General features: G+C 40.4%; 1 protein-coding gene across 7 annotated transcripts in view; it reads left to right on the plus strand.

The window, feature by feature from the left end:
• Window positions 1-521: 521 nt before the first annotated feature.
• The window catches only part of chrm3a (cholinergic receptor, muscarinic 3a), a 109091-nt gene continuing 83013 nt past the window's right edge, over window positions 522-26599 (plus strand). For 3 of the 7 annotated variants that reach the window (XR_015778374.1, XM_088086247.1, XM_042502807.2), the window contains exons 1-2: window positions 522-628; window positions 1187-1318. Coding sequence is in view for 1 of the 7 variants with exons in the window: in XM_042502805.2 (XP_042358739.1) it covers window positions 12473-12477 (5 nt within the window). In the remaining 6 variants the exon portion in view is untranslated. Of the gene's footprint in view, window positions 629-1186; window positions 1319-12076; window positions 12478-26599 lie in introns of those variants that run through there. The other 4 variants (XM_088086246.1, XM_042502805.2, XR_015778373.1 and 1 more) reach the window with 3 other exon arrangements.

Below are 26599 nucleotides of genomic sequence, written 5' to 3' on the forward strand. Positions count from 1 at the left end.
TGTTGTTGAAAGCTTTGGAAGTAGCAGCTTTGTCACTCCTTCACTAATCCCTTTATAATAATACGCAATAGATTTCTCATTCATGAGCAGAGATTCCAGACACTTATTCTTTGGCAAATTGTCTGTTTAGCGTTATCGAGATCAGACATAGAGTCGCACAACAGCAGTAATTTTCCAATATATAAAATTCGATGCTTGACAATGTGATTGTTTATGTTAGCATGAACACTGTTACGGACACACGCTGAACCTAAACAGAGGACATATGGCGGTAGTGTGAGATGAGGGTGGAAGCGCAGCAGGCAGGGAAGCTTGGAGGCTGGGAGGTTGCTGGCAGGTAAACAGGGAGACAAACAGGAAGACAGCAGGCGAGTCATGATCCACTGTGGATTAAACAACAATCTGGCGAAGGATGGTAGAAGAGTCAGGGTAGATATACTGATGAGCTGATGAGAGGCAGGTGAGCAGACTGGGAGAGGTGATGAGTCGACTGTAGGCAGGTGTGCATGATGAGCAGAGCCGGGAGAATGAGGGTGGGAGACCACACCAACACACACACAAACAAAGCAAGATAGAGAAATATAAAGACAGAGGAGCACTGGGAACACTGGGAATACTAATAACATAGGTAAGGGGGAAAGTGAGGAGTCTCCTGTGGGAATGGACAAGGCTGTAACAGGACACAGCTTTTTCTATACCATCGCAGATATTTTGAGGGTGCTATCCAGTGAAGAAATTTACACACTCAGAATTGAGACATTTAAATAAAATGGTGGACAATATATGTAGTGCAGTATATAGCATATAGGCAATGATACCGGACACTGCCTTCAAGTAGGCTGGACCTCATTTTGAGATTTTTTGTTAAAATGCTGTCTCCAAGATTGCAAGGATAAGGGACTTAGGAAGACATTTTTCATTTTGTGTGTGGCAAAGGTTTCTTCTGTGAAGATCTGTACTGTAGAAAATTAAAATAATTAGTTGGGGTCGTTTTGATTTGATTTGATTTGATATTAATCCCTTCCTCCAAAGTTGACATTATGATACGAAATGTTTTTAAATTACACCAAAACGAGAGAAAACTGTGCATCCATGTATGAGTGTGTTGGTGTCTGAGTCTATTTCTGTCTTGCCTTTTGTCTTTCTTTTTGTCTCTGCCTGTCTTTGTGGGCACTGTCCCTCCCAGATTTTTGCACCTGCACTACATGCTGTGTCAGTTTTCCCAGTGGTGGCAGTATCTTGGCAGTCCTCGATGCAGAACCAATAACACAGAGGCGTGATCGTAAACACATCAGGATCTTGGCACCGTGTAAATGTGGTAGGAATGCACACACACATACTTACATGCATACACAGAACGTATCTTTACCCTTTGCTTTAAGGTTTCTTTTTTTTTTGAGGTTCCAATTTAAGCAACCAAGTTTTTGGTCTCCATGCATTGACATGGCTGACCTGCCACAGTCCCCACCAAGTGATGAAAACAAAACAAAAAATACTCACAGATGGCATTTACTGCCTTTAGCAGAATGTGCTAAGGAAGAGGCAGCCAAAAGGCAGCTTTGTTATAGAGTTACCTGAGAGATGTGAAAACATTTACTGCTCTGCTGACACTAAATTAGACCTTCAGCCAACTCTTTTCACACAGATGATATTCATTCATGCGTTTATTTGTTAATTCATCCATCCATCCACCCATTCAATTTACACGTTTAAATATTTGGGGTCAACAATCGTAGCATGAAACTTATTACAGTCAATCTGGTGTGATTTAAATTGCTCACATATTGTACATATTGTAATATTTGTTTATTACTGCTGAAACAACACGAACAAGGAAGTTTGTTTTTCTCACAAAGCAAGCTTCCTTGTTTTGCTGATTACCAGTTTTTCTTTTGCAATCGTGTTGTGTAGAAGTGGAGGATGGGATTTTGTAACATCACCTTAAAAATGTTTCATTTGCTGTGTGTGTTTCATTAGTATTTCTGAATTTAAAATCAAATTTAAATTTAGCACTGGATGTTGATTGTGTTTGGAATTTTTGAAATCAATATCTGAGACTGTCTACATTTGATAAGTGAAAGGACAAGTGGCAGTGGAGAAATGAAAAAAAAAATGCTGAAAATTTGGATGCAGGCCCTGCTGCAACATGGAAAGACGCATGTTTCAGTCAGGATCACTTAGGGTAAAAAAAAGCCAAAAAGAAAACCTTTTTTTAATTTATGATATGATATTTGGCAGTATGGCTCTGTTCTGGGACCTCTCTGTCCTTCCACATGCCTCCGTGGAAAGCCTAAGGCAGAGAGAGCACATCCCTCTGCCCTTCCACAGGCAAATGTCGAAAGCCTGAGGCAGAGAGAGTACCACCAAAGACCCCTGGTCCAGAACAGAGCAAGCATCAACGAACATCAGTGATGACAGCCTGTTCTCACTCCGAACTTGTCAAATAGCACCACTCTGTCAGTGCTCGCGGCGTACAAACCTGACGCCAAAAGCTATCTTCTGCGTCCAAGTGGAACGCAGCTGGACGGCTTCAGATGAGAACACGCGCAGACAAAACTGGTGGTGTTGTCATTATACTCTAGCGGATGGCACGGGGCACATCCACACGTAACGCGCACTGGGGCGTCATTTGAGAATGTGGCCGAACAGCGTAATATAAGAAGCGCAGGTGCACTTATAGGGCAGGTGGGTGGAGAAGTGGATGGGTCTCACAAACTACTAATTTTTGCGTGGGAATCTGCTTCCTGTGTGGATGTGTGTGTGTGTTTTTCTACACTTTACTATGTGGTACTTTTGCCTAAAACTAACCATCTCTGAATGTGCTGTAGAGTAAACATAAGAACTGTGCAGCTTCATCCCACTACATGTGCATTTGTTGACATCATCGTAACTGGCTGTGTGATCCCACCATGTACATTAGTTGACAGCACCGTAATGGCATCCCAGAGCGTAAACAGCTAATGCACAAGGATGCCTAAAATGTCATGAGTAGACACGGAAGGTCACTGACAGAGTGGCACTATGTGACGTGTCTTGATGAGAATGTTTTGGAAATGACATTGATAAGTTACACACAGCGTGAAAAGGAGAAGCTGGGGTGGAGGTGACTTGCAGAGGAAACAACCTTTGTAAGCAGGATAAAGCAGTTGAAATAGGGCGCCCTGAATGAGATTTACCCATTACTTGCATATAAGGGAATCATGTGGTCCATCAGCTGATGTAGCTGGGATGTGAGCCGAGCTTGACACTGTGGCCTGCCTGAACTCTACACTCAATTTTTGGAGCCTGCTTTGCCCTTTGAGGGTATTTTGAAGAGCAACTCTCAGCTAACTGGAGCTGTATGTTGATACCATAAAAATCTAGGAAAATGACAACCAAGTTGATGATTTCAAAATATGCGGATTCTCTTTTTGTCAGAAGACCAGCCTCCAATTTAGAGTTTGTTTGAGCCTACATCTTATGTTTTATTCATTGACGAATGTACTTTATTGTTGGTTGTGATGCATCCTCTCTAGTCCAGTCATTCCTGTCTCTCTTGGTAGTACATAGATGGGCCTGAAGTGACTAATAAACAAATCCGCAAGTATTATTAATTCCATATTTGAGACTCAGAAGCAATTTGGAGGCAAATATATCTACTTGGGGTATTTTGTATCTAATCATATTTTTAATTAACTGAGTTTTGAACTTCTAAAAAATCTTTCTGTAATCAAATCTCTAAATCTGAATCTAAAGGATGCGTGCTGTTGGTGAAGTTATTTGATCAAGAACCATACACACACATTTTTCACTGAAGCGAGAAACTTATTTTGAGATTTTGAAGGAAGGAGACACCTCCTGGCCTTTACAGTTTTCAGAAGTATAAACAAAGAAGTGGAGTTTCTGAGTTTCTCCACATTGGTGGGAAACAAAGCGAAAGTGTCATCTACACTGGCCTTAAAAGATAGCGTCTTCATATAACCTCTTCTATAAAAGGCTGAATAACTTGCAGAGTGAAAATAACTTACATTTTCTGTTGTTTTTCCTCTTCTCCATCTTTTTCACTCACCTCTCTGTCTGTTTATCATCCAGAGGGACATGATAAACAGCCTGTCAATTTTAATAACGTGAAATCGTTTATATCTTTATTGTGTTGTGTTGTCTGTCATGGATAATAGACTGCTCAGCTCAGCCATGAAACATGTTTTTGCCAGTCATTTTTAAGGTGATGCCATACATACATGATATTTTCATTTTTTATTCTGAATACATGAGTGTGCAGTATTGAATCATTTATCAATGAACTGTCAACTGGGACTCTGCTTGGTGTCACTGGTACAAAAGGTCTTGATTCTTGCTGAATAATTCATTGGTATAGGATATACAGCTTGTTTAGGGCATTGCATACACAGTGGCTTTATCCCTGCAGAACTTTGACGTTTCCTGAAATGTCTGAATTTTGTTAATTTTAGTCACGTCAACGTTGCGGCCAGAGATGGCAACGTTGGTTGATCAGCCACTACTTTGGTTCAAAATAAGATATCTGCTGTTGGATGGATAAGGATGGAATTTGTTGGTGATTTGTGGTCCACAAAGAATGAATCCTTAATGACTTTGGTGATGTTAAATGATTCTTTGGATGCCATTATAGGTTGATGTTGTTGTTTGAGCCAGCTAGCAGCTGATCATTTTAGCTCAATAAAAAGCGCAACAGTGGTGACAGAGCTTACGCTTACCCGGGGTAAACCTGAGAGTGTGCACTACACTTCTGCAACAGTGCCATCCCAGCAGCAGTGATAACCATTGTATGAGCACAGTGCAGAGCAGCAGCAATGAGGTAGCCAGTGGGAGACACACATGCACTAATAGCCACTAGTGGCCAGACCATTTATCACCAGAGCCCCTTAGAGGGGATAGAGGTAACATGACTTCTGTGGTCAGGATGCCATTAATCCACCATATCTTTACAAAGCAAAGAGTGGTTTGCTGCTTTATTTATGTTCTGAATGTCGCATATAGCTCCTTTTATTTTCTGCTTTCTGTCAGCCAGGTGAAACAGTTTGGTTGGCTGCTCTCCTTCCAGCACCTTAGGAGCTGCTGCTGACAGACAACTGGTTTTGAGGACCGAATGGAGGTCACAGTTAACGTGGGCTGAACAGAATGAATGCTTACACTAAGCGCCATTCAGTTCTTGCTGTTAATGTGAATATTCAGTTAGATTTGTTCCTAAACCAACAAAGATTTTTCCTAAATGGATTTTGATTGTCCTCATGACCTGTGCAATAATTTCACTTCTGCTACTACAGTAGTGTCACCCCTTGTAGATTTTGATTAACATTAGCAAAGTGCAGATATAACAGTGTCCTCATGAGATAATGAGACGTGATGAACTGTTTCCCAGTCCATCAAAACGGTATGATCCAGCATTATCCCAAAAGCCTGGCTGGAATGGCTCTGATTAGTCCTGCATGAAGAGCTAATATGAGTCTAACAACCAAGACCAGATGTGGTCTTTCTTCAGCAGGCTGAGGAGGAGAGGGAGGATATTTATCAGCTCTTAACCTGATTGTATAAGTGCAAAGAGATAAACAGAGTAAATTTGGGTGCTTAAAGGCAGACATGCAGACGGATCTGCGCTGTATGTGTGGGCAGGGAGCACACAAGCACACACACACTGATTCGTTATTACATTACAGCCCTTTGCCTTTGCTTATCTTGATTATTACTCTTATCCCTTAGATCTCTGGGATTTTTAACATCTGGACGTCTGGATGTTCAATTCAGTAACCGAGCCAAGAATCTGCTTGAGACACAAAAAGGATGAACACCCTCATTTTGGCCTTTCAGGTTCAGCTATTATTCTGCACATATAAGGGTTCAAAACTCAGAAATTGTGCTCCATTGCTTGTTTTCTCACTGTCACACTCTCATTCCTTATCACAGGCGCACACACACGCCCCATGAGTGCTTGCATTTTCAACTGTACCCAGTAAAACCCCCGCTGGGTGTCTTCCTTTTATGAATATTGGAAGATCGTTGTTGGACTAACCAGGTGCACAGTTGGTAAATCATTAGGAAAGGAGTGGAGCTGGGACTCAGGGAGGAGAGACAAAGCAGTATGGCGATCAAGCGTTTGCTCCGTTGCATGCTGATACAAACAAGTGATTTATGCATTGTGTCGTTAGGGAAAGCCCCTTTTTTGTGGCTTGAGTTGGTCCGACTGGGTCTGTCAAAGCTCTGAGCCATGCTGCTAAGTTATCTCAAGCATGGAAAAGCTTCAGCTTCTATCCCCCTGTGTGCTAGCGAGACAATGAATGCCAGTGAATACAATTTATTGCACAATTCTGTAGTGAAAATTTCCGTAGAATATTGATGTCTGACTTTCAAATTCATGTGTGTCGTGTGTTGACTGTACACATGCTGAGGAGCTTACTGAGGGGAAAGAGAGAGGTCAAAAGATAATTAGATTTGGTTTCTTTATCTAAAGGGATGTTCCATACCACTGATAACAATAATTAATTAGCTTAGGCCTTCAGCATAATTAAAACCCTCAATAATCTGACTTTTGTTCTGACTGAATAGCTGCTGACTGGTGACAGATGGGACCTGCAGAAACCAGGGCGAAACAAGGAAAGTCTGGGGTGACTGATTGTGTTTGTCAACTTGAAGAGTCTGTTTTGTATGAGCCTCCTCAGTTCACTTTCATTTCGTCATTTTGATTTCCTCTGATTGCACTGAGAAGAATATGCGAGATTTTATGAAGGACGCTGCGTAACATGCATCACAATGAACCGCTGCTGACGGCCTCTTCACCTTGAGTCTGACAATGACGGCATTTGGTTATTAAGAAGACTTAAAATTATCTGTGTGGCTGTGGATCAAAGTGATGTTTTGTGGAGCAATGACTGATGACAGGGAGTGGAAATTCAACAAACAAACTCAAGAGTTGTTTGCATTTTAAAGGGGTGATCTGCCGTGTCACCCATGAAGATGAGTTTACTTGTTAAAAAGAGCACAGCTCGGCCTTTGAAAATAATAAAAATTTAATGTCGTCTGGGGAGCTCTCTAGAGTCTGAAAAAATAGCCCTGATTATATTGAAGGGATTTCTGATTTTGCCTGAGACTTCAGTATTACAAACTGGAGGAAATGAAGGTGTTTGTCAGTCAGGGAACATTGAAAGAAAGATGTTATCAAGTTGAATTGTGAAGTGACAGATCTAAGGTTTTTGGCACTAAAAGGCTGGACATTTTTATCTCTGCAGATTCTTTTCTCTAAGCTGGGTTACTTTACACCCTTGTCTTCTACCGGGATCATTACCTGCTGACTTTTTGCCTGGGACATGCAGCTTTAGCCTCTATCTTGTGTTCATGTATGCAGTCATCCAGGGTATTTTTAGGACTCCTTTTATAGGATTTCAGCCCATTCCCAGGTTGTCAAATACTGATGCTTTGTCAAGCCCCTTGGCATTTGATATTGATTTTAAAGGCAGCCGTCAGCGTCTTTATGAGACACACCGGGCTTTCAACTAACTCTCATGTAAACCCATCTCTGACAACACCTGACGCTCGGAGCAACTGACATAGTAAAAAGAGCAAGAAAGTCTGCTAATAGGGATCAGAGATGGGTTAGTCAAACAAAATCATACTTTCACCCAGGAGACTGCAGTTCATGTCCCATGGAAAACCAAAAGTGACTGCTGTTTTAACATAACACAAAATAATTTAGAGTTGTTGCATACTGACATACTGACATCATTCGCTGGGCCTTAAACTGGCTTTCACATACAGAAATCTGCAAATACCTCTGATCTGATCGAATCAACAGATCAATTATCCACCTCACGAGAGACATTCAGCTGCGAAGGAGATGAAAAGAACTCAGATATACGAGTGAGTCCACAAATTAGCGGTCTATAAGCCTCCCCCCCATAGATACACTGATAGATAGACTAGATACACCTCTTGTTGCACCTGCTGCATCATGCCCACGGGAGGTAGTTCTTACCAACAAGCACATAACCATGGCATCATATGACCTATAAAGGTGAAAAAAGTGTTTCTTTTGCAGTTTTGTGAAATATGGCTGTTTTGAATTCCTGAAATACCACCTCATGTGAGCGTAAAAACTTTTTTGTAATAAATGGGAGTTTTTTTTTTCAAAATTGGCGTGCTTCCATTCGGCGTATTTCATATTTGCGTTCTCATTATGCGCAGTTTTAGGGTTAATGGAGACCTGCTTAGTAAGCCTGTCACCATACTGAAGCAGTGTCCTTTATTTAGGTTAGAACCCTAACTAACCCGCAACTGGGTCAGGACTGTTAATTTACAGCATGTGTCATCACTCTTTCTTTCAGTCTGTTTGATTGTGGTTACTCTCACAGCATGCTACAAGCTTGAACCACAGGCAGTTGACCTCTGAGCCATTACTGACTGATTGCCCTCTCCATGGTTTCCCCATAAATGAAATGTCGAGATTCAGACTTCAGCCAGACTCTGAGCACATTGACGAAGTGCAATCCCTAGTCGTGTTTCTAGTGATTTTTGCTCATCTGAGTGTGGATGAAGAGTTGTGTAGTGCCGTAATGAGAAATATACAGCCAGATATTTTGTGTAACAATCTTAACTTTGGAAAGCTTTTATGGTGATGGACTGGGGACCCTGATGACAGGCCGTATGGCAAATAAGTTTTGCAGGGAGACGGTGAGAGACTGGGCCTACTTGTATATTCTACTAACAACTTGCTAAGGGACAGGGATGACAGTCGGGATGACAAGTCAGGCTGTGATCAAGGTCAGTGCTAAAATGTCCCCGAAAATGCAGAGTTCTTTGGACATCGTGAGAGGATTTAGGTTTTCTTATTCATGCGAGGAGCGGGATGAAGAGATGCCTATAAAAGGGAAAGCACCAGGCTGAATGTGCACGCTTGAGGTAAGAATAACAGTTTGAATAAAAGTAGACATTGGAGCAAAGAGAAATGATGAGAAAGCAATGTGGAGCTGGGAATGCTTGATAATTCAACACTTCATTGGTATTCAGGTGCTATTATCTCATCGCACATGTCAAGGAGGGACACGGACTCACTGAAACTACACACATGAGAAAATCACCCCCAGGGTGTTGGCTTCTAATTATTTTTCAGGGGGAAAGAAAACATTCTTTCAAATTGAAAAGCCCTCCAGAAAATCAAAGACTGGTGGTATTCAATATGTCATCTGCACCAGCACCCAGCATGCATCAAAATATAAGACTACATGGTTTTTCTTGCTATGCGTGCTGCTGGTGCGCATATTAAAAGTATGTTTATGTAAAATAAATATGATAATTAGTTCTTAGTGATAGTAGCTTAATAGCTTTGGGTTTTGGTCTGGTCAAACTGATTTTTTGGGGGGTTATCTTCTCCATCATTAGTGTTACTCAAGCACACATAGGAAATTCACAGGAGGATATTAAATTTCTGAAACCTTCATGCAGTTGTTAATGATCAGCCAAGGTGTATCCTTTTTGTGCAGGAAGCTGTCAGCATTTTCTATCTCTAGACTTACAGCAATGAAGAAATGAGTTTTACTGTGCTGTCTGCACTATATTTACTTTATTGTATTATATATCAAATATTGTATTTATTGTATCAGTTTTCTTCATTCCATGTCATTTTCCAGGATACAATTGAGAATTTGCTCACTTTGATAGTTTGTAGTAATTCTGTTTTACAGACAACTGAGCTGTTGTATCAGTATCAATATGTGACATATATCCAAATATTTACCAATGCAGGGCTGCAACTAACCATTGTTTTCATTATTGGTGATTCTGCCCTTTTGTTTTCAATTAATTGATCATTTATTGGTCAATGAAATGTCAGAAAATAGTGAAAAAATCCCTGTCATTAATTCCCACAGCCTGAGGTGATGTATTCAGATGTCTTGTTTTCTTTTAGACCAACAGTACAAACCCCAGTGATTTTCAATTTACTGTCATAGAATATCACAAAGGAAAAAGATCACATTGTTTGACAGTTTATGAGTGAAAGAATTTTTCAACTACTAAAACAAAGTTGCAGATTAATTTTCTGTCAATAGAGTAATCAATGAATCCACTAATATTTGCAGTTCTACTTCAAAGTGAATTTTATTTTAGAGAAAATGCTCTTTGTTAAAGCCTTCAGATCCTCATTCATATTTTTTTTCTTTTTATGGGCTGTGTGCGTATTCACCAGCACAAACACTTTATTTTCTGAAGACTTCTTCATCACAGTTCCCTGTACCTCTTGGCCTGTTGTCATTAAAGGAGAAGCACAAAACCTTGATTTTTCCGGCATAAACCAAAGATGTCTTTATGATTCACGTAGGTAAAACTTTGTCAGTATTCCTACGTTTTTTCTTTGTTACTGGATGTTTTGCTGACACTCTTCAGAGTAGGAGGTTGACAGAAGAGGCCATTATGAGGTGAAAACGGTCTGTGTAGACCAGTGGGCTACTGTGACTTGGTTATCAGTGTGTTCATGCAGTTCTTGAAGAATCAGACAGTGTGAAATTGCAGGAAGGTGAATGTTGAGGCTCAGCTTAGAGTGTGTGTTTGTCGAGGCCCACATTGCAGGTGTGCTGGACGAGAACCACTGACCGGGTTCTCTTTACCATCTTATTATTTATGATGTGAAAAATATATATCCTGACACCACACTAACTGGGTGTCTTACTTGGAGGTTTTCAACACTTTATTTTACGTATTCCTCCATTTGCATGCTGTTAACACCTCATGTTCGCTTTATATAATGCGGTGATAAATGCTGTAGGTTATCCCCAGAGGCCCAGATGTCATTTGCAGCCTTTATTTGCAGTGTTTGCTTAATCAGCCTGGGCGTAGTCAACAATGGAATAAAATAAATTGGCTTTTATGTCAATATTTGCCCTCATTCTACCTTGATTTATTTGTCTCTTGCTTCACTACTTTACATCACTGCAAAGTATGCAAGATTCTTTTAATACCCGCAGATTAGCAAATATCCAGAGGGCTATAGGAGAATACACAGCACACCCAACATGAACTCCAATAACCAACCAGATCAGCAAGTATCTAAGCCATCCTTCTCATCTACTTACAGCGGTCGCAATATTATGCAAGCTTCCGCACACACACACACACACACACACACACACACACACACACACACACACACACACACACACACACACACACACACACACACACACACACACACACACATCCAGCATCCAGATGGAAAGAACTGGTTCCCCACTCACAGGATGCAAGCAAGCCGCTGCTGATGGGAAAGTACACACAGACACAGTGTCAAATAGCCCACCAGGCATTAGGATGATGAGAGCCCTGTAAACGATGGAGGAAGTCGGCACGGTATCCTATTCATGTCTCCAACCGTTCTGTATTTTCATAGAAATATTGCCAGCGCACTGGAAACAGGAAATGTGGTCCGAGGGTCTGCAGTGAGTCTGAGCAGGAAGCTCTGAGGCTCCGTTCCACGAGACCCCGCAGCCAGCTGTAATTGGCTTACACATTCCTCCAAGGATTACCACTCACTCCTTATTTGTGTTTATAAAAAATTATTAAAACATTTGCTTTGGCTCCTTGAATTACACTCAGACAAGTGTCAAAACACACACGGTTTCCACTTGCCTTGTTTTTTCCCCACACATTGGGTGAAATAAACAAGTGGAATGATGAATTTTCATAAGTGTCCCCAAACCCAAACTTTGCTTGTTGCTTTTCTCTTCCTTCTTTACTTGTATTTTTAGAGAGCTCCTTAGCCCCATTAGTAAGAACTGCTAAAAAAAAAATGCATAATTTAGACTTATTTTGGCTGCGTTATTGTGTGTAACATAGATAATTAGTTTGCAGAAGAATAGCAGCACTTTTTTCTGTTTTGAATTGCAGTGGAATCATCTCTGGAAACAGACTGCAATTAGAAAACAGGACATTTCTGGTGCCAAATGAAACAGCTCCATTTTTTTGTGCCAAATGAAACAGCTTGAAGCTTTGGGTGATGCCACTGTCCCATTATTAAAACGGAAATAGCACAGACTCAGCTTGTGCAGAGCCACAGATGAAACGAGGAGGACCCTGAACCATTTTGATCTTGTGTGACTCCCGTGGAGTTTGTCGGCTTTATGTGCCAGTGTGCGTGTTGAGCTCACACTGTTTCCCAGAGCTATTATCTATGAATGAATCTGGACTTTTTTTTATTCGCCGGGTGTGCCACCTGCCGGTGCGTCACGGCCGCTCTGGCCAATCCTGACGCAGTGATTCTTCGTGCGCCCTTGGAGATCCCGCGGTGCTCCTCACATCGCCGTCCAATCTACGGCTCGGTGACGGTAGAAAGAGAGCCTCGTTAGCTGTGTGTCATTAGCGCTTTAGATGTGACTAGATTGGACTGTCGTACTGCTGCTGTGCCAAACATGGACCCGCGACAAGTTTGACTGGATTGCCTGTTCTGCTTTTGACCCGCGCACTATCAAAGGCTATGAGGTAGGTGAAAACAAAACTGAAAAAAGAAAGTTTTGTAAATATGTGTCACAGCAAAGAATTTCCCCTCCTTGGACGGATTTCCAGCTGCGTTATTTTGCACGTTTTTCACCCACTGCATAACGCTGCACTTTGAAGTTGCAGACCCAGCTGAATAATATCGATAACTTGTGCGTGTCTCAAAAGCGGATGCGCAACATTGAGACGATAATTTCAAGCTCGTGTTTGGTGTGAATTTGTTTTTAAATGCAAGTTTGGCAAACAAGTGCTTCTGCTGCTCTTCTCCGATGCCCGGCTCAGCATCCCTGCCCAGCCCCTGTGCGCTCATCTAATGCTTGTCCTTCACAGAGGCTTCGTGGCTTCTCAAGCAAATCTTAAAAGTTAATTAAAAACACGAAAAAAACCCACATTGATTTCATATCTTGAATCCCCCAAAGTGAAAGTTAATTAAAAGAAGAGTAAGCGTTGTCACCAAAACGGGTGCGTTTTCTCCCTCTTGTGGCACGTTTATTATTATTATAGTGATCAGATATACAATAAAAGTATTTGTTACAGCACTGCTGTGGACAGAGGAGGAAATTGATTGTATCCTTACAAGGCGAGTGGAAAGCTTTCATGATTTGGGATGTTTATTTATGATGCCCATAGATGGCAATGTGAAGGAATGTTCTCTCAGTGACCTGGGGGGTTTTGACATTGTGCTGGATAATGAGTAAGAGCAGAGGGAATGGCATCTGTGCCATGGTACAAATATTTTCCTTTAACTCCAAGGCTGCAGTTATTCATATCCTAGAAGCCAAAGTGTGAGCGTGACAATACAGTAGCCACTGTATATGAATCACAAACTATTCCACTGTGGCTGCACACCTTGATAGTTCAACATATTAATATGTTGCATATATCAACACCACCAGTGTGTTTTTATATCAATATGTCAACAAAGCCATTGTTAGGGGACAGTGCAGTCAAGTTCTGTGTCACAGTGAATGCACGGTCTGTTACTAGTCTGTTAAAGGTGGAGCAGGAATGTGTTTAGATGATTATGACTTTCCATTGCCTGCTGAGGGGAGAGACGCAGTGGAGGACATTCAGAAAAAGAGACACATGAAGGAGACAATGAGACAGAGAGAGAGAGAGGTGAACAGCAATAGAGCTTTCAGGGCTTGATGTATTGTTTGAGCCCCGGTCAATACCAGTTGACCAGTATTTCTTCAGGCTTACCTCTCATGATAGATGGTGATGTTGTGCACAGTGCTACCACCATATTGATCATCATTATGACTTTCCCAAATGGGCTCGTGGGTGGAGGATAGTGCTTTGTGACATTGGTGAAGATGGCTCCAAATGTCTTTGCTCTTACTGTCTGCTATACCTGTGGTTCTGCGTGGGTGCTGCACATGGTAGCATGTATCACAAATGCAGAGACTTTTGGTTTATTAGTCCTAAGCTTGTGGACATTTACTGATGCTGGTGGAAAAACGACTGAACTGTTGAAAACTGCAAGTTCAACCTACCATAATGTAGGTCATATGTGGGGTTTTATTCTGCTATAGTTTACTAGAACTTCATGTCAAATTTTTCTTTTTTCTTTACCACCAGCAGCACCTCTCAAAATTTTAACATGTTTAATCTGTACAAAAGCCAAATAGGGTTGAAAATCTTAACCTCACAGGGATGACAAGACTCCAAGAAGTCACTGATCCCAGCCATGACTTCCTGTAAAACCCTTTGTGAGTCCACAACTTGTTGAATTTACCACAGAAAATAAACCAATTAGTGAGCTTTAGTGGTGCTTTTTGGCATATTTAAACTCTGGACAGAGCCAGGCTAGCTGTCTTCACTGGTTCCACTCTATGTGCTTAGTTAAGCTAATTGGTGGCGGCTGTGGCTTCATATTTACAGAACAGACATCCAACTCTTGGCAAGGAAGCGGATAAGCTGATAAATTGTTTTTTAAAAACACAAGTATGAATATCGTACATATCAAACAAAGTATTCAGTTTTAAGTGGGAGTGTGACAGATGTAACAATCAGGGCTGGGTAATGCTTTAAAAATGACAATACCAGCACCAACACCAGTACCCTTTAAAGTAACCTATTGAGAATTTTCCTAAAAACAAACAATGTATAGACTCATACAGAAGTAATCCCTTTCGGTCTTCACTTCACATCCTTATTTTCTGTGTTGGGAACATTAATGGGTGTGTACCTCCACAGCACTCAGGTGAGGTGATGTGAAAAGCTAGTGACTGGGTATTAGACTGTTATCAGCAGTCAGGGTGCTGAAAAAAAGCAAATATGGCTAAGCAAAATGCCAAATTAGAGAATCAGAGGTCGGCTTTTACTTTTAATTTTGCTGGTGAGCGTGTTCCCTAACAGTGAACAAAAATCCTGCATAGTATACCTTTGAAGTAATACTGATACCAATAAAGTGCTTCATTTGATACCTTTCTTTCTACTTTATTTGATACCCATCACGTGATTGGAAGCATTTAGATGTGTAAACTGTCACCAGATGCTACAGATGTGTAGCATAGCCATACTTTTGAACGTTTTGGTCGCAGACTGAGTGAGATGTAACTGCTGCAGTAGTGGGCCAATCACATCACATTAAATGTATGTATGTCTGCAGTGATTGGCTGCAAGGAAACTCATACAAATTGTCATTTTTTTCTAGATTTGGTTGCAAAAATGATTTAGTGCAGGTTTCATTTGACTGGTGAAATTTCAGTACTCCTTGGTACTGTGTTATTTCAACTGATACCTCAAAGAAGTCGAGTAGCGACACCCAACCATTGCAAAGATTAATGCAGGTGAGATAGAGATTTTCAGCTGTTGTGTGATACAGACAAAAGCACTAAGCAGTGTAACCCTCAGGCTGCAGTGTGCACGGGCTGGCACCGCCTGGCTACTTTTAGAGCTGGCAACAGGAGACAGTGATGGGTATTTTACAGGAGTCAGCTGGCCAAACAGACAGGCTAACTCCCCCATTGGGTTTCATTAGAGCTCGTCTTGATGTTAAAGCCTGTTTAATCCACTTTCACAGCCATGCAGACCACAACAGAGCAAAGCACAGTAACTATCTTTAGACAGCACATGGGCAGAAACTTTTCCATCTCAGTTCAATCATTAGAACAATCACACAAATTTCCCTGGAGTTGGCCTCAAAATGTTTTCACTGAAGAGTTTTTCTGTGCAGACTTTGTGCTGGTAATCAGCTGTGCTGATGGGAAAGGTAATTTTAGCATTAGATAGAAAGCTGTCAATCAGTGTCTGCTCACTTAAGTTGTCTGCAAAATGCTGTGTCTATGTAGCGTTGCACTCCTGCCTTGTTTATTCAGTTGTACTGTAGCACTTACAGTAAAGTCTCATGGGTTGGGTGCCTGGCCTCTTTGTCTTTGTCTCCACTCTCTGGGCAGTTACTGTTGTTGTTGTTCAATGTTCGTAGCACCTGTTTAGCCTGAGCTACAAAGTGCAGGGAAATCACTTCAGTGGCCTAATAGAAGCCATATACCAGAAGAAATGATGAACGCATGTCACAGATACGTTACATTTGCATGTTAGCATTTATGGGATATGTTGAAACAATACGTTTCATCAATGCTATGGTTAAGAAGTGGTTAGGTTAAGCACAAAACCACTTGGTCAGGGTTAGAAAGATTAGAATTTGGCTTAAAGTTTCCATTTTGGGGGGCACATTCCTACCATTGCATTTGCAGGAAAACAGCAATGTCTCCGTGTGGTGCCTAAAATGCAGCTGGAAAAGTACTGACAAGTTTTAACAAAATACCTACATTTGAGCCTGAAAACCCATTGGAAAAACACAGACCGGTTGCTACAAAAAAAAACACATTTGGATCCTAAAAAGTAGATGGGAACACACTGACGTGTTGCCACAAAACACTTACATTTAGAGTTTAAAAGCAGATGGTACACACATTGACAGGTCACTACAAAACACCTAGGTTTGGAGCCTATTGAGATGATGAAAAACGCGCGAAAAAGTTGCTACAAAACACCCAAATTTGGTACCTAAAAAGCCGCTGGAAAAACACAGACTGGTTGCTACAGAACACCCACGTATACAGCATAAAAAGCACATAGTGACACACTGACAGGTTGCTGCAAAACACCCACATTTGAAGCCTAAACAGCAGATGATAACACTGACGGGTTGCTACAAAACGCAGCTGAAAAAACACAGGTTGCTACACAACGCCTATATTGTAGCTTAAAAAGCAGATGGAAAAACACAGATGGGTTGCTACAAAGCACCCACATTTGCAGCCTAAAAAGCAGACGGTAACCTTGCTAAAACACAACCGGTTCTGTTTTGTGTGGGTCTGGATTAGTGGTCTGCAGTGGTCTCACCAAGTAACATGCCATCCACCATGTACTTATGGATTTCAGAAACATACTATGCCAATTTGTTTTTCTTGTGACTGGGCTGCCTAATAAGCAGCTGGACATTTTAAGCAGAAATATATTTATATGGCCATTAATATAGATACACTTCATAACTTCATTTTAATCGTCATTATATATTGGTGCCAAATGTAAACAAGAACTTATTGACTTAACAATTTTTTTGTTGTCTCATGGTTATATTACTTGCAATAATGGTGCCCTGAGGATGCAGTTGAGTGTGTTAAACTGACACTCATCACTCACTGACCTTTACTAGTTGTTATAAGCTTAGTTGGAGCTGCCCCTTATTGGTGGCAATAAGGTGCTCACTTCAGGGCTGTTAACAACGGCTGCTCCGTGTTTACCTTAGGATATTGTGTGTCTTCAGTACACAGCAGTGCGCACACACACAAATCAAGATAATGCAAGTGAGATACAGTTCAAAGGTCAGGTATTGGGCTGGAAAGGAAGGGGGATTTACGGAGACAGGCTGGAGGTCAGCAATGTTATGTACATACTGTATGTTCATGTAGGTCTTTAAGGTGTTTAAACTCTATAGTGGCTGCACGTATGGATCTGTCAGCTGTAACTGTAAATGTTGCACAGCCCGCATACCAGTATTTCCATACAGTTTACAAATGTCTAGCAAGCGGATATCCTCCACTGCAGCAGTAATCTTTATTCTGAGCTTTTCTTTGTACATGTTTAACGTTTTTTTTTCTGTCTGAATTTTACGCCATTTTTTCTCTTTCACTGACTCCCCCTGTCTTTGTCCCTCTGTCATTTTCACTGCCTCTCTCTCGCTTTCTCAGACTGACTCGACTCATTCTCTTTACTTCTGCTCTCTTGACAATGTAAACCTCACTTGAGGGAATTCAGATTCATGTCTAATATATGACCGCTCTTTTATGTCTGCTCTGTCTGTGCTTAGCAAATAAATCAATAACAAGTTGCCCTCCCATCATTTTCAATGGAGGTCCAGAGGGATGGACTCCAGGTAAAAGAGAGCTGTGCTGTACACACAGAGAGTGAGAAAAAGACATGGGGGAAGGAGACAACAGAGAATAATAGAGTGCTTGTGAAATATGTAGACTGCGAGTCAACAGAGAGCGAATCTGCAGCAGCTCACGTAATGACTGGTGTAACACACAGAAAGGGAGGAATTATCACAATGATGGATGTTTGACTTGGCGTGAACCAGCCCCTCAATATTCAGCCTTGTATTTCTTTGTTTCGATTAATGTTGCCATCATCGATGGCTTGTTTATTATTCTGAGTTAATGTAGTTTCACACAGCATTGATTACATTAAAGATTGCCTTGTAAATTAAAGTCTAACATACAGTGTGTTTTTCTCATTGTAGCACACTGATCTAATCGGATCTGATCAAAAAAGAATCCACAGTAGGTCTGGAACATTGAATCTTATGTAAAACTAAAACATTTTTAACAAGAATTTGCTCTTCGTAAACAATTTGAGCTGAATGTTTAGTCCTTTTAATAAACGTACAGACCGTTCCTTGCAAGTTTAGAGTGTTAATAAGATAGGAATTATCCTCTGTGGACACATTTGTATTGGCCTCAGTTTTATAGTGCTCTACAGTAGCTAGTGCGAGATCTTGTTTAGAGAGAGGTATCTAGCTCTCTGTAAATATATGTGAGCTGCTTCTGTGAAGGAAAACTTAAAATTGGGAGAGAAGAAAGAACCTAACAAGTGTAAAATACAAAAGCAACTGGGGCAAAGAAAGAGATACAACAAAACTAACATCTAAAGTATTTAAAGAGGGGCTGAAAACACAGTGATGCCATTCCACAATGCCTCTTTTCCTCTTATAAAAGCTTTGCCTTGATATTTTAAGAATAGTTTTCTGTGAACGTTATTGATTGTGTTTTTCCACATTGCTGAATTCTCCAAAGTCTGCCTTCTACATCCTCCTAACAATGCAGCATTTGTTATTTTGTTTTCTTTTTTCATTTCAACAAAAAGACATGCAGTGTGCAGCAGAGACATTTATGTAGGATTGAATAAATGCTCACAATAAAGTCAAACACTTTCACTCGTCAAACATTTTGTCTGACAAGCATAAGGAAGCCACTTCTCAACATTAAAGCAACACTATAGACAAAGTCATTTGCAGTTATGGGTAATGATTGCAAAGTGACGATGATGTCTGTCAGCGGGATGTTTGATTGGATTTGTCAAACTGAAGGAATTCAAAGAATACCACATGCAGTGAAATGCTGTATGCTCTGAATAGCAGGATGGTGGGGTTAAAAGCAATGCTATTACACACAGAGATGATGAGTAGATAGAACGCTGTCACACCTGCTAGGCGATAAAATGAATATTTATGCATTTAAGATAATTTATAATTCATGATGAGGATCTCTTGTGACAGATGTTGATGTACACAAACAAACTGCTGTTGGTTCAATAAAAAATGATACTTAGGCTTCTAAATGCTTGTTTAACTGAAGCCAGCTTTATTTTAGTGGCCCAATATTACAAGTCATAATTTGCCTCAAGGGGCTTTGTAAACTTTAGACCCTCAATTCGATGAGGAAAAACTTACCCCACCACCCCCCAAAAAAATCCCTTTAATGAGAAAAAATTGCAACAGAGGGGGGATCCCTCTTCAGTGGGCATCAATCTGATTACATATCACTTACAGTGCTCAGGCACATGTGAGTCTGGGATAAGTCAGGATACCTTTTTAATTTTCAGTGTGAGATGATGGCAGACAAATCATATTTTACTAATGTCATAACAAGAACCTCATAAATGAAACTAAATTGAAAGTGTTTGAAGTCTAATCACAGCAACGTAAAGTTAGATTAGATGCTGCTGTGTGATTAGGCTCCTGTCAAAATGAATTTGTCAGAATTCATCAGTTGCCACGTTCTTTTTAGGGCTCCGCCGTGAAATACTTGCCACATTACAACTGAAAGAAATGCAGCAAAAAAAAAATCTCCATTTGTTTGTTTCTGTCTGACGCCCTCTCGCTTTTGTAATACGGCTCATCATATCAAGTGAGTCAAATTGTGTGTCAAGCAGTCGGCTTTAACACGCATCCTGACTGAATCAATTTTTTTGGCTTTGCTATGTACCGTCTCCAAATCATGTCAGAGGTTGGAGGGAGGTGAAGAACTTTGTAATGTAAATTACTTATCTTTGCTCTTTTATAGCTTCTTCATTTCACACTTTTTTGTGTGGTATTTTTCACTGGAGGAAAAAGAAGCTGATGTCATGAGGACTAGGTGAACTGTATTAGATTCGGTTTTCAATTTAGGTTAAGAAAAATGGCAAAAATGTAGATAGTATAGTTCCCCATAGATTTGACCCTTGGACATATTTTAGACATGGTTGAGAGCTGAAATTGGTTCAGTGTTATGCTTTTTTTCCGCAGTTTAATCTTCATTCACCAATGTGTCGGCACTGCTGTTGTTTTGACAACATCCCTCTTAATGGGCCTCCATAATTCAGAGTGAAGTATAGGCCTCTCTTTTATGTAACACCTGTCACACAATTAAAACGGCGTGACTGATGTTTCTCCAAATCAGAACTAATCATAAACTACTTGTGGAGCAGCATATGGCACAAGAGACACTGAATGGGCACGCCATTATGTTTACGGAGAAGATCATAGCTGTGGGTGTCGATTAAGGACACCATCGAGGATTTTTACACAATGCCAGGCTCATGGGATGCAGTTTTTAAAAGGCGAGCGAGTGCTTTTTCAAGGGGACTTGGAGTTGGCGATTGGCCGCTGTGCCAACCTGTTAGAGCTAATATCTCTGCTGAGCTGCTGCCAACTGTGTTTTTGATAAGATTTGGGCAGGGCCACTGTGCAAAACAGCAGCAATTCTATAAGCTTGCTATACAGTGTGTGGTGTGCTTTAAAGTCCTGCACCTGCTCAGCTTAGTGTCTGACATGATGTGCAACAGGCATGAGTAATGTCAGTGTATGTAGACATCCCCTCAAACAATCAGCTGTTTTGATGCTGTGTGTGGATTTGGGTGCATGTTTGTATATATTTGCACGACATTTCTTGAGGTGGAGGGCCCATTCAAACTTCTTATGATGCCTTCAAGAAAAATGTCTGTGCAACATTTTGTCTGAATAGTGCTCGTCCCGTAAATGCTGCAGTCATGCTTTGGGGATCAAATATTAATCTTTTTTTTCATGTTACATTCATAGAACTAGCTGATTGTTTACACAGCTGGTTTTGATTACACCAATTCACCTGTTTCATCCGTCTCACCAAAATTTGTTTGTTCTACATACACTCGAGCTCAACGATGCTTGAAGGTTGCCTCTTGTTGTTGTTTTATGTCTGTCTCAGTATTATCACCAGCTCTACTTCCCACCAGATGTCAAAGATGGACTGACGTTTTCAAAGTGAAGTCAAATGAACAACTCTTCTTGAAATTTCGATTTCCTAGTTTTTGCCCTGAAGGAGGTGTAAGAGTGACAATTGGCCCCATTCTTTAAGGGAGTTCAAACCAGCACCTGTCTTTAAGTCTTCCTCTGTTTGGTTTGATTGACATTTCAGAAAGAAACAGGGAGATGCAGAACTTGTACCAGGCTAGGGCAAGATGTAGCACGAGCCCTCTGGCTAAACTCTGTAGAGGAAAATTAATCCAAGCCAACAAGACTCACAGCCCCCAGGCCAGTGAATCAAATCCTCAGCTGACATTTCCATGAGTCTAAAGCAACAACAGGGTATGAAAATAATTTTACTCCAATTTGCTCTCTTGTCAGTGTGTGTCTGAAAAAGTGTGCGGTTCAATACTTTGTTGTGAGTGTTTTACTGCATAGTGGGGTCCTCCTGTTAGACAGGTTGAAAGCTGAGACAGAATAAGACGAAGGACACAGATGTGCAATGTTCCAATGGGGATTTTAAGTGTTGCATAATAGTAACAGGCAGACAACAGCCTAATTATAAAGCAGATTAAGTGAAACCCTCTGAGTCCAGCAAACATATTGAACATTCTGCCAGGACGGACAGACGTGCAATAGATATCGTAAATAACAAATGAAATACAATTAATATATTAGGTTTAGGAAAAAAACATAGTTGGGCATTGTCATGTTACATACTTAAAGTAACACACTTATTGTAATGTTACATAGGTTACATTTAAAAAAGTAAAGTTACAAAGGTAACGTTATGGAAAAGAAACATGGCTGACGTTGTCATGTTTCGTATTTAAAGTTACGCCTGTGACATAGAATTAAGTAGGTTAAATTCTAGGAAAAGAAACATGGTGACAAAGTACCCTAAATAACTCAAAGTTTACTTAGTTTCACTTTGCGCATGTTACGTACTTAATGTAAGATTATGTTAGTTAGGTTTTGGAAAGTAAAGTTAGATAAGGTTGGTTTAGGCAAGTAAAATTTTACTATGTAAAGTTATGTCGGTTAGGATTAGGAAAGTAAAGCTATGTAGGTTAGGTTTCAGAAAAGAAACATGGTGACGAAGTACCTTCACTTGGGACATGTTACATACTTAATATAAAGTTAAGTAGGTTCAGTTTAACAAAGTAAAGTTGGTCAGGTTGGGTTTAGACAAGTACCGTAAGTTGAATTTAACTATGCAAAGTTATGTTGGTTACGATTAAGAAAATAAAGTTACATGGGTTGGGTTTAGGAAAAGAAACATGGCTGGGTGTTGTCATGTTACATACTTAAGGTAACGCACTTAATGTAAAGTTACGTATGGTACGTTTAGGAAAGTAAAGTCACATAGGTTAGGTTAGGTTTTGTGCATTGGCCACGTGATCGCAGCCTTCATCATTCCGTGGTTAAGATACAAATCACTGGCTCATGATTATGTGGGTTGTATACAAATTCTGGTGCATCACTTTCCATATGAACGCTTTTTTGAAAAATATAAATTGATGAACAATCTGTGATAATAGAAGTACTCCAATCATTTACTCAAATAGCAATACCCCAGTGTAAAAATATGAAAGTCCCAAGCTGGATGCAGTGTGGACCCAACTGAACCCCCAAAAGTTGAATTAAGGAAATCAGAATTAAAGCTCTAATATCAGTGTACACAGCTAACAAAAATAATGCAAACCAACAATTTTGATTAGTATCTTGAGACTCCCTGCCATGATCAGGGAAGGCCTATTTTCCTTTGCTGGTATTATCACTCCTCTTTGTTTTGTGGATGGACTGGTGTAAACCCTTAATACTTCCCCAGGGATTACTTCCACTTAACAAAGTGATAATAATCTGGAGCCCATCGCAGAAATATGTGTAACTTGGCATGGCATGAAAGCTTTGTGGGGAGAAGGGCAATGACATGAATCACTGGAGTAGGTTTTAAGATCGGTCATCTGTATTGTGTTCATCCTTATCAGCTGTGCAAACCCTCTGGCAATAACGGGCACAGGCTTTATCGTAAGGCTTTGAGAAGGAAAATTCGTAGAAGTATTTTTGTGGCCTTCCACTTTCAAATCGGTGTAGAACAAACCGGGCAGATTCTGAGGTATGACAAAAATAGGGGTGATTTGGTGGACCACTGGACAGCCAGAGTACATTAACTTCAGTGGTGTTTTTGGGATGGAAAGCAGGCCCCAAGCAAGAAAGGATGGATGGAATTGCCTGGCATGTCTCCATACAAAGTTTCTGGCAGGGTATGTTGGTAGAAAAAAAGGAAACTGTTTATTGGCTTCATACCCTCTGTGTTTCTTTGAAATGTAATCATAACCCAGGCTGGGCATATTTATTGCATATACAGGCAACACACTGGAGTTGTGGGAGCTTATTATTTATCAATATTTATTCAACTAAATATATGGTGTAAACATGAAAATACAGTGGTTGAATCAGTTTGATTTATAAAGTCTGAATTCCTGGCAAAGAGCTCAGCTTAAATCTCTTCAAATCAAAGTGGCAAACAAGGACTTATTCTCCAGCAGTAGCAAAGCTGGCAGAGACACAAAGCAAGACACCATTTTACAGAGATCTCAGTTTGGGAATTTTGCTGCTTCAAAGAAATCTGCTCGCACTGACGAGGATGAAGTAGCACAACTATTTAGTACTAAACAGTTAACAACACTTAACAAGTGTAGCTGAGGCCAGTGGAAAAGTCATTCATTTTTGCAGGCATTTGGTCATAAACAAAGGACTGACAATATGACAGTTTGACCTAATGATGATAGAAAAGTAAGGGGATTACCGATGTGATTAGAATTCATCCTGATACCTGACAAAATTCATCAAATTTGCTGGTTAACCAAATTTATGTAGTCCATCCTGTAGTTGACAAGACATTTCAATGTGAATCTCATGGTGGCGCGACTTGAAAAGGAAGGGGATCATCAACATCAGCAGAATTTGTCCTCTAGGAACCATTAATTTGTGTACAAAAGTTAATGGCAACAGTGATTTATATCTTTTCTGCCTAAATCTATCCTACCTAGTGCAATTTCAGACTGGTAAATCCGCTCAAAACCACACTATCACTATGCACTGTGCAACTGCTTCCTCAGCTCTGCTCAGGTAATGAACAGAAAGCACTGAGAAGCCTCCATTGCTGGATCTGGTGAAAATGCACTATTGGAGCAGATGGCCAGTATTGTCGTCTATAGTGCCATACCGCTTGTGTTAAAATGAAATTCCAACTTCGGCAGCCTGTTGTTATTCACAAGTCTTTAAATACTACCAATTGGTCAATTATTTCAGCATCACACACCGATGCCAAAAGCCACCTTTTTGGCGGTATAATATGCTGTAATGATGTGATGTAGGGAACTAGAAAGTCCCCATAAGGCAGGTGGGAGGGGAGTTGAATGGGTCAAACAAATCCTGGACTTTCATGTGGGAGCCCTCTGTTCGCTTCTTGTATTAATGTTGAGTCAACACATGTTTTTTGTCAACCTGACCACATGCATTTGTTGCACAAGGAAATAAACATGAATATGAGGTGTTTAACCAACATTTTAAGTTTATTTTGAAATGCATCTAACATGCAGAAACTTTAAATTTCCTGTAAAAACAGAAGTGTATTTTGACACAAGACACAATGCATTGTACAAGCGTAAATTGACATGCTATCCTGGAACATCAGCAGCAGACACAGGATATAGTGCTCAATATGTAGATGTAAACCTCACTGCAGCAATAGTTGGCCAGTTTGGATGAGAATTTGTAGACTTTGATGCCACTGTGGTAAATTAAAAAAGATACTGTGGAAGACTGCACTGCTCAGTTCTACAATTTAGTTTTATTACATTTATTTATCAGGGACCATGAACAAAACACATTCATCTTGCACAAGAAGTAGACATGTATTGTAACAGGTTTAGCTTCTAGTTTATTTCTCTCTGCACTCCCTGTGGCTGCTGAGATGAAAGGACTGAAAGCAACAAACAACTTTTTCACCAGGATTGTTTAATTTTGCAACAAACAAAAACTTATGCCTTCATAACAATTTAACAGATGCTATAATTACATAATAATTCTGCCCAGATTGGCTTTAAATAATTAAAACTTCCAACAGGGCACTGGGCTCTAAATACTGGGAGTGTGATTATACAGAAGGCTTTGAGCTGGTAGGACAAAGTGCACACACACTTGTGTTCGCAATTTTATTTCATTAAAAAGCTACATGTTGTTGATGACCCTGAGTCAACTTCTCAAGTTTTCTCTCAGGCTGTGCCACCTCTTTGTTCCTTTCTCTTTGCTGCTCATGTTTATTTAGCCACTTCTTTTTTTTTTTTAAATCCAGATTAGTCTCACTAAAGCTCTTTAAATTAATCTCATTAAATCTTTTTCAGCAGAGACATGGACGGGCAGTTACAGTTTGTAGTCATCTGCCTCATTTTCCTTAAGCTCCTATCATTACATCAGTCACATTCTGCTTAATCCTGAACTGCTGAGAACCACCAGGGAGGCGGGATAACCCTGCGACCTCTTTGCCACCTCTCTATTTATTATTTGCACGCTAGATATTGGGATCTGAAGTGATACAATGAGTTAACAATGATTGACGGTTCTTTGGAAAGAAAGTGACACTGTCTGAGTCATTTCCCTGTTTTGGTAATGACCCCTTTTATTGTATCTCAGCTTTGGCAGCAAGTTTGAGTACAGCACTTTGCTCTCCATGTATCATAATCAGGATGTGGCAGAGGTTATTTACATTGTTCACAATCCAGTGTTTGGGCTCCTTCTTAAGTCCATGGTTGGTTTCCAAGCACTATTTTTCACTAATGTGAATAAAGTTAATCATATAACCGGAGTGATCTTGTGTTTAATAACCAGTGGTTTGGTTGAGTTGGGATTGAGGCCGCTTGGCTGCTGTATGAAATGCTTTGTCACTGAAGACTAACATTAACAAGACAAGAATACTGATGAGGGCTAGAGACTCCAGACAGTCGAGATTCCTCGACGCGTATGTTTTGACTCTTTCAGTTTTATGGAGCGCCAGTTGTCTCTGCTGAATACGTCTACGAGCTGCTGAAGGGTGAAATGAGAAATCTGTCAAAATGCCTAAAACATAGTTGTTCAGTTGGTCATATCGTTCTAATCAGGTTATTTAATTAAATGGAACAAATTGTGCGGGCAGATGTTTCAGCTGTAGCTGTTTACCGGATAATTCTTTAAGTGCAGTTTGCTGTTTGTCCCTGCAGCTTTGACAGGATATGCTGATTTAGGCAGAATTCCACTTAAATGCTTCCTGTAGAAACCCGTCAAACAGGCTGT

The sequence above is a fragment of the Plectropomus leopardus genome, chromosome 13, assembly GCF_026936395.1.
Source record: "Plectropomus leopardus strain MGB_pleo_1.0 chromosome 13, ASM2693639v1, whole genome shotgun sequence".
NCBI classification, from domain to species: domain Eukaryota; kingdom Metazoa; phylum Chordata; class Actinopteri; order Perciformes; family Serranidae; genus Plectropomus; species Plectropomus leopardus.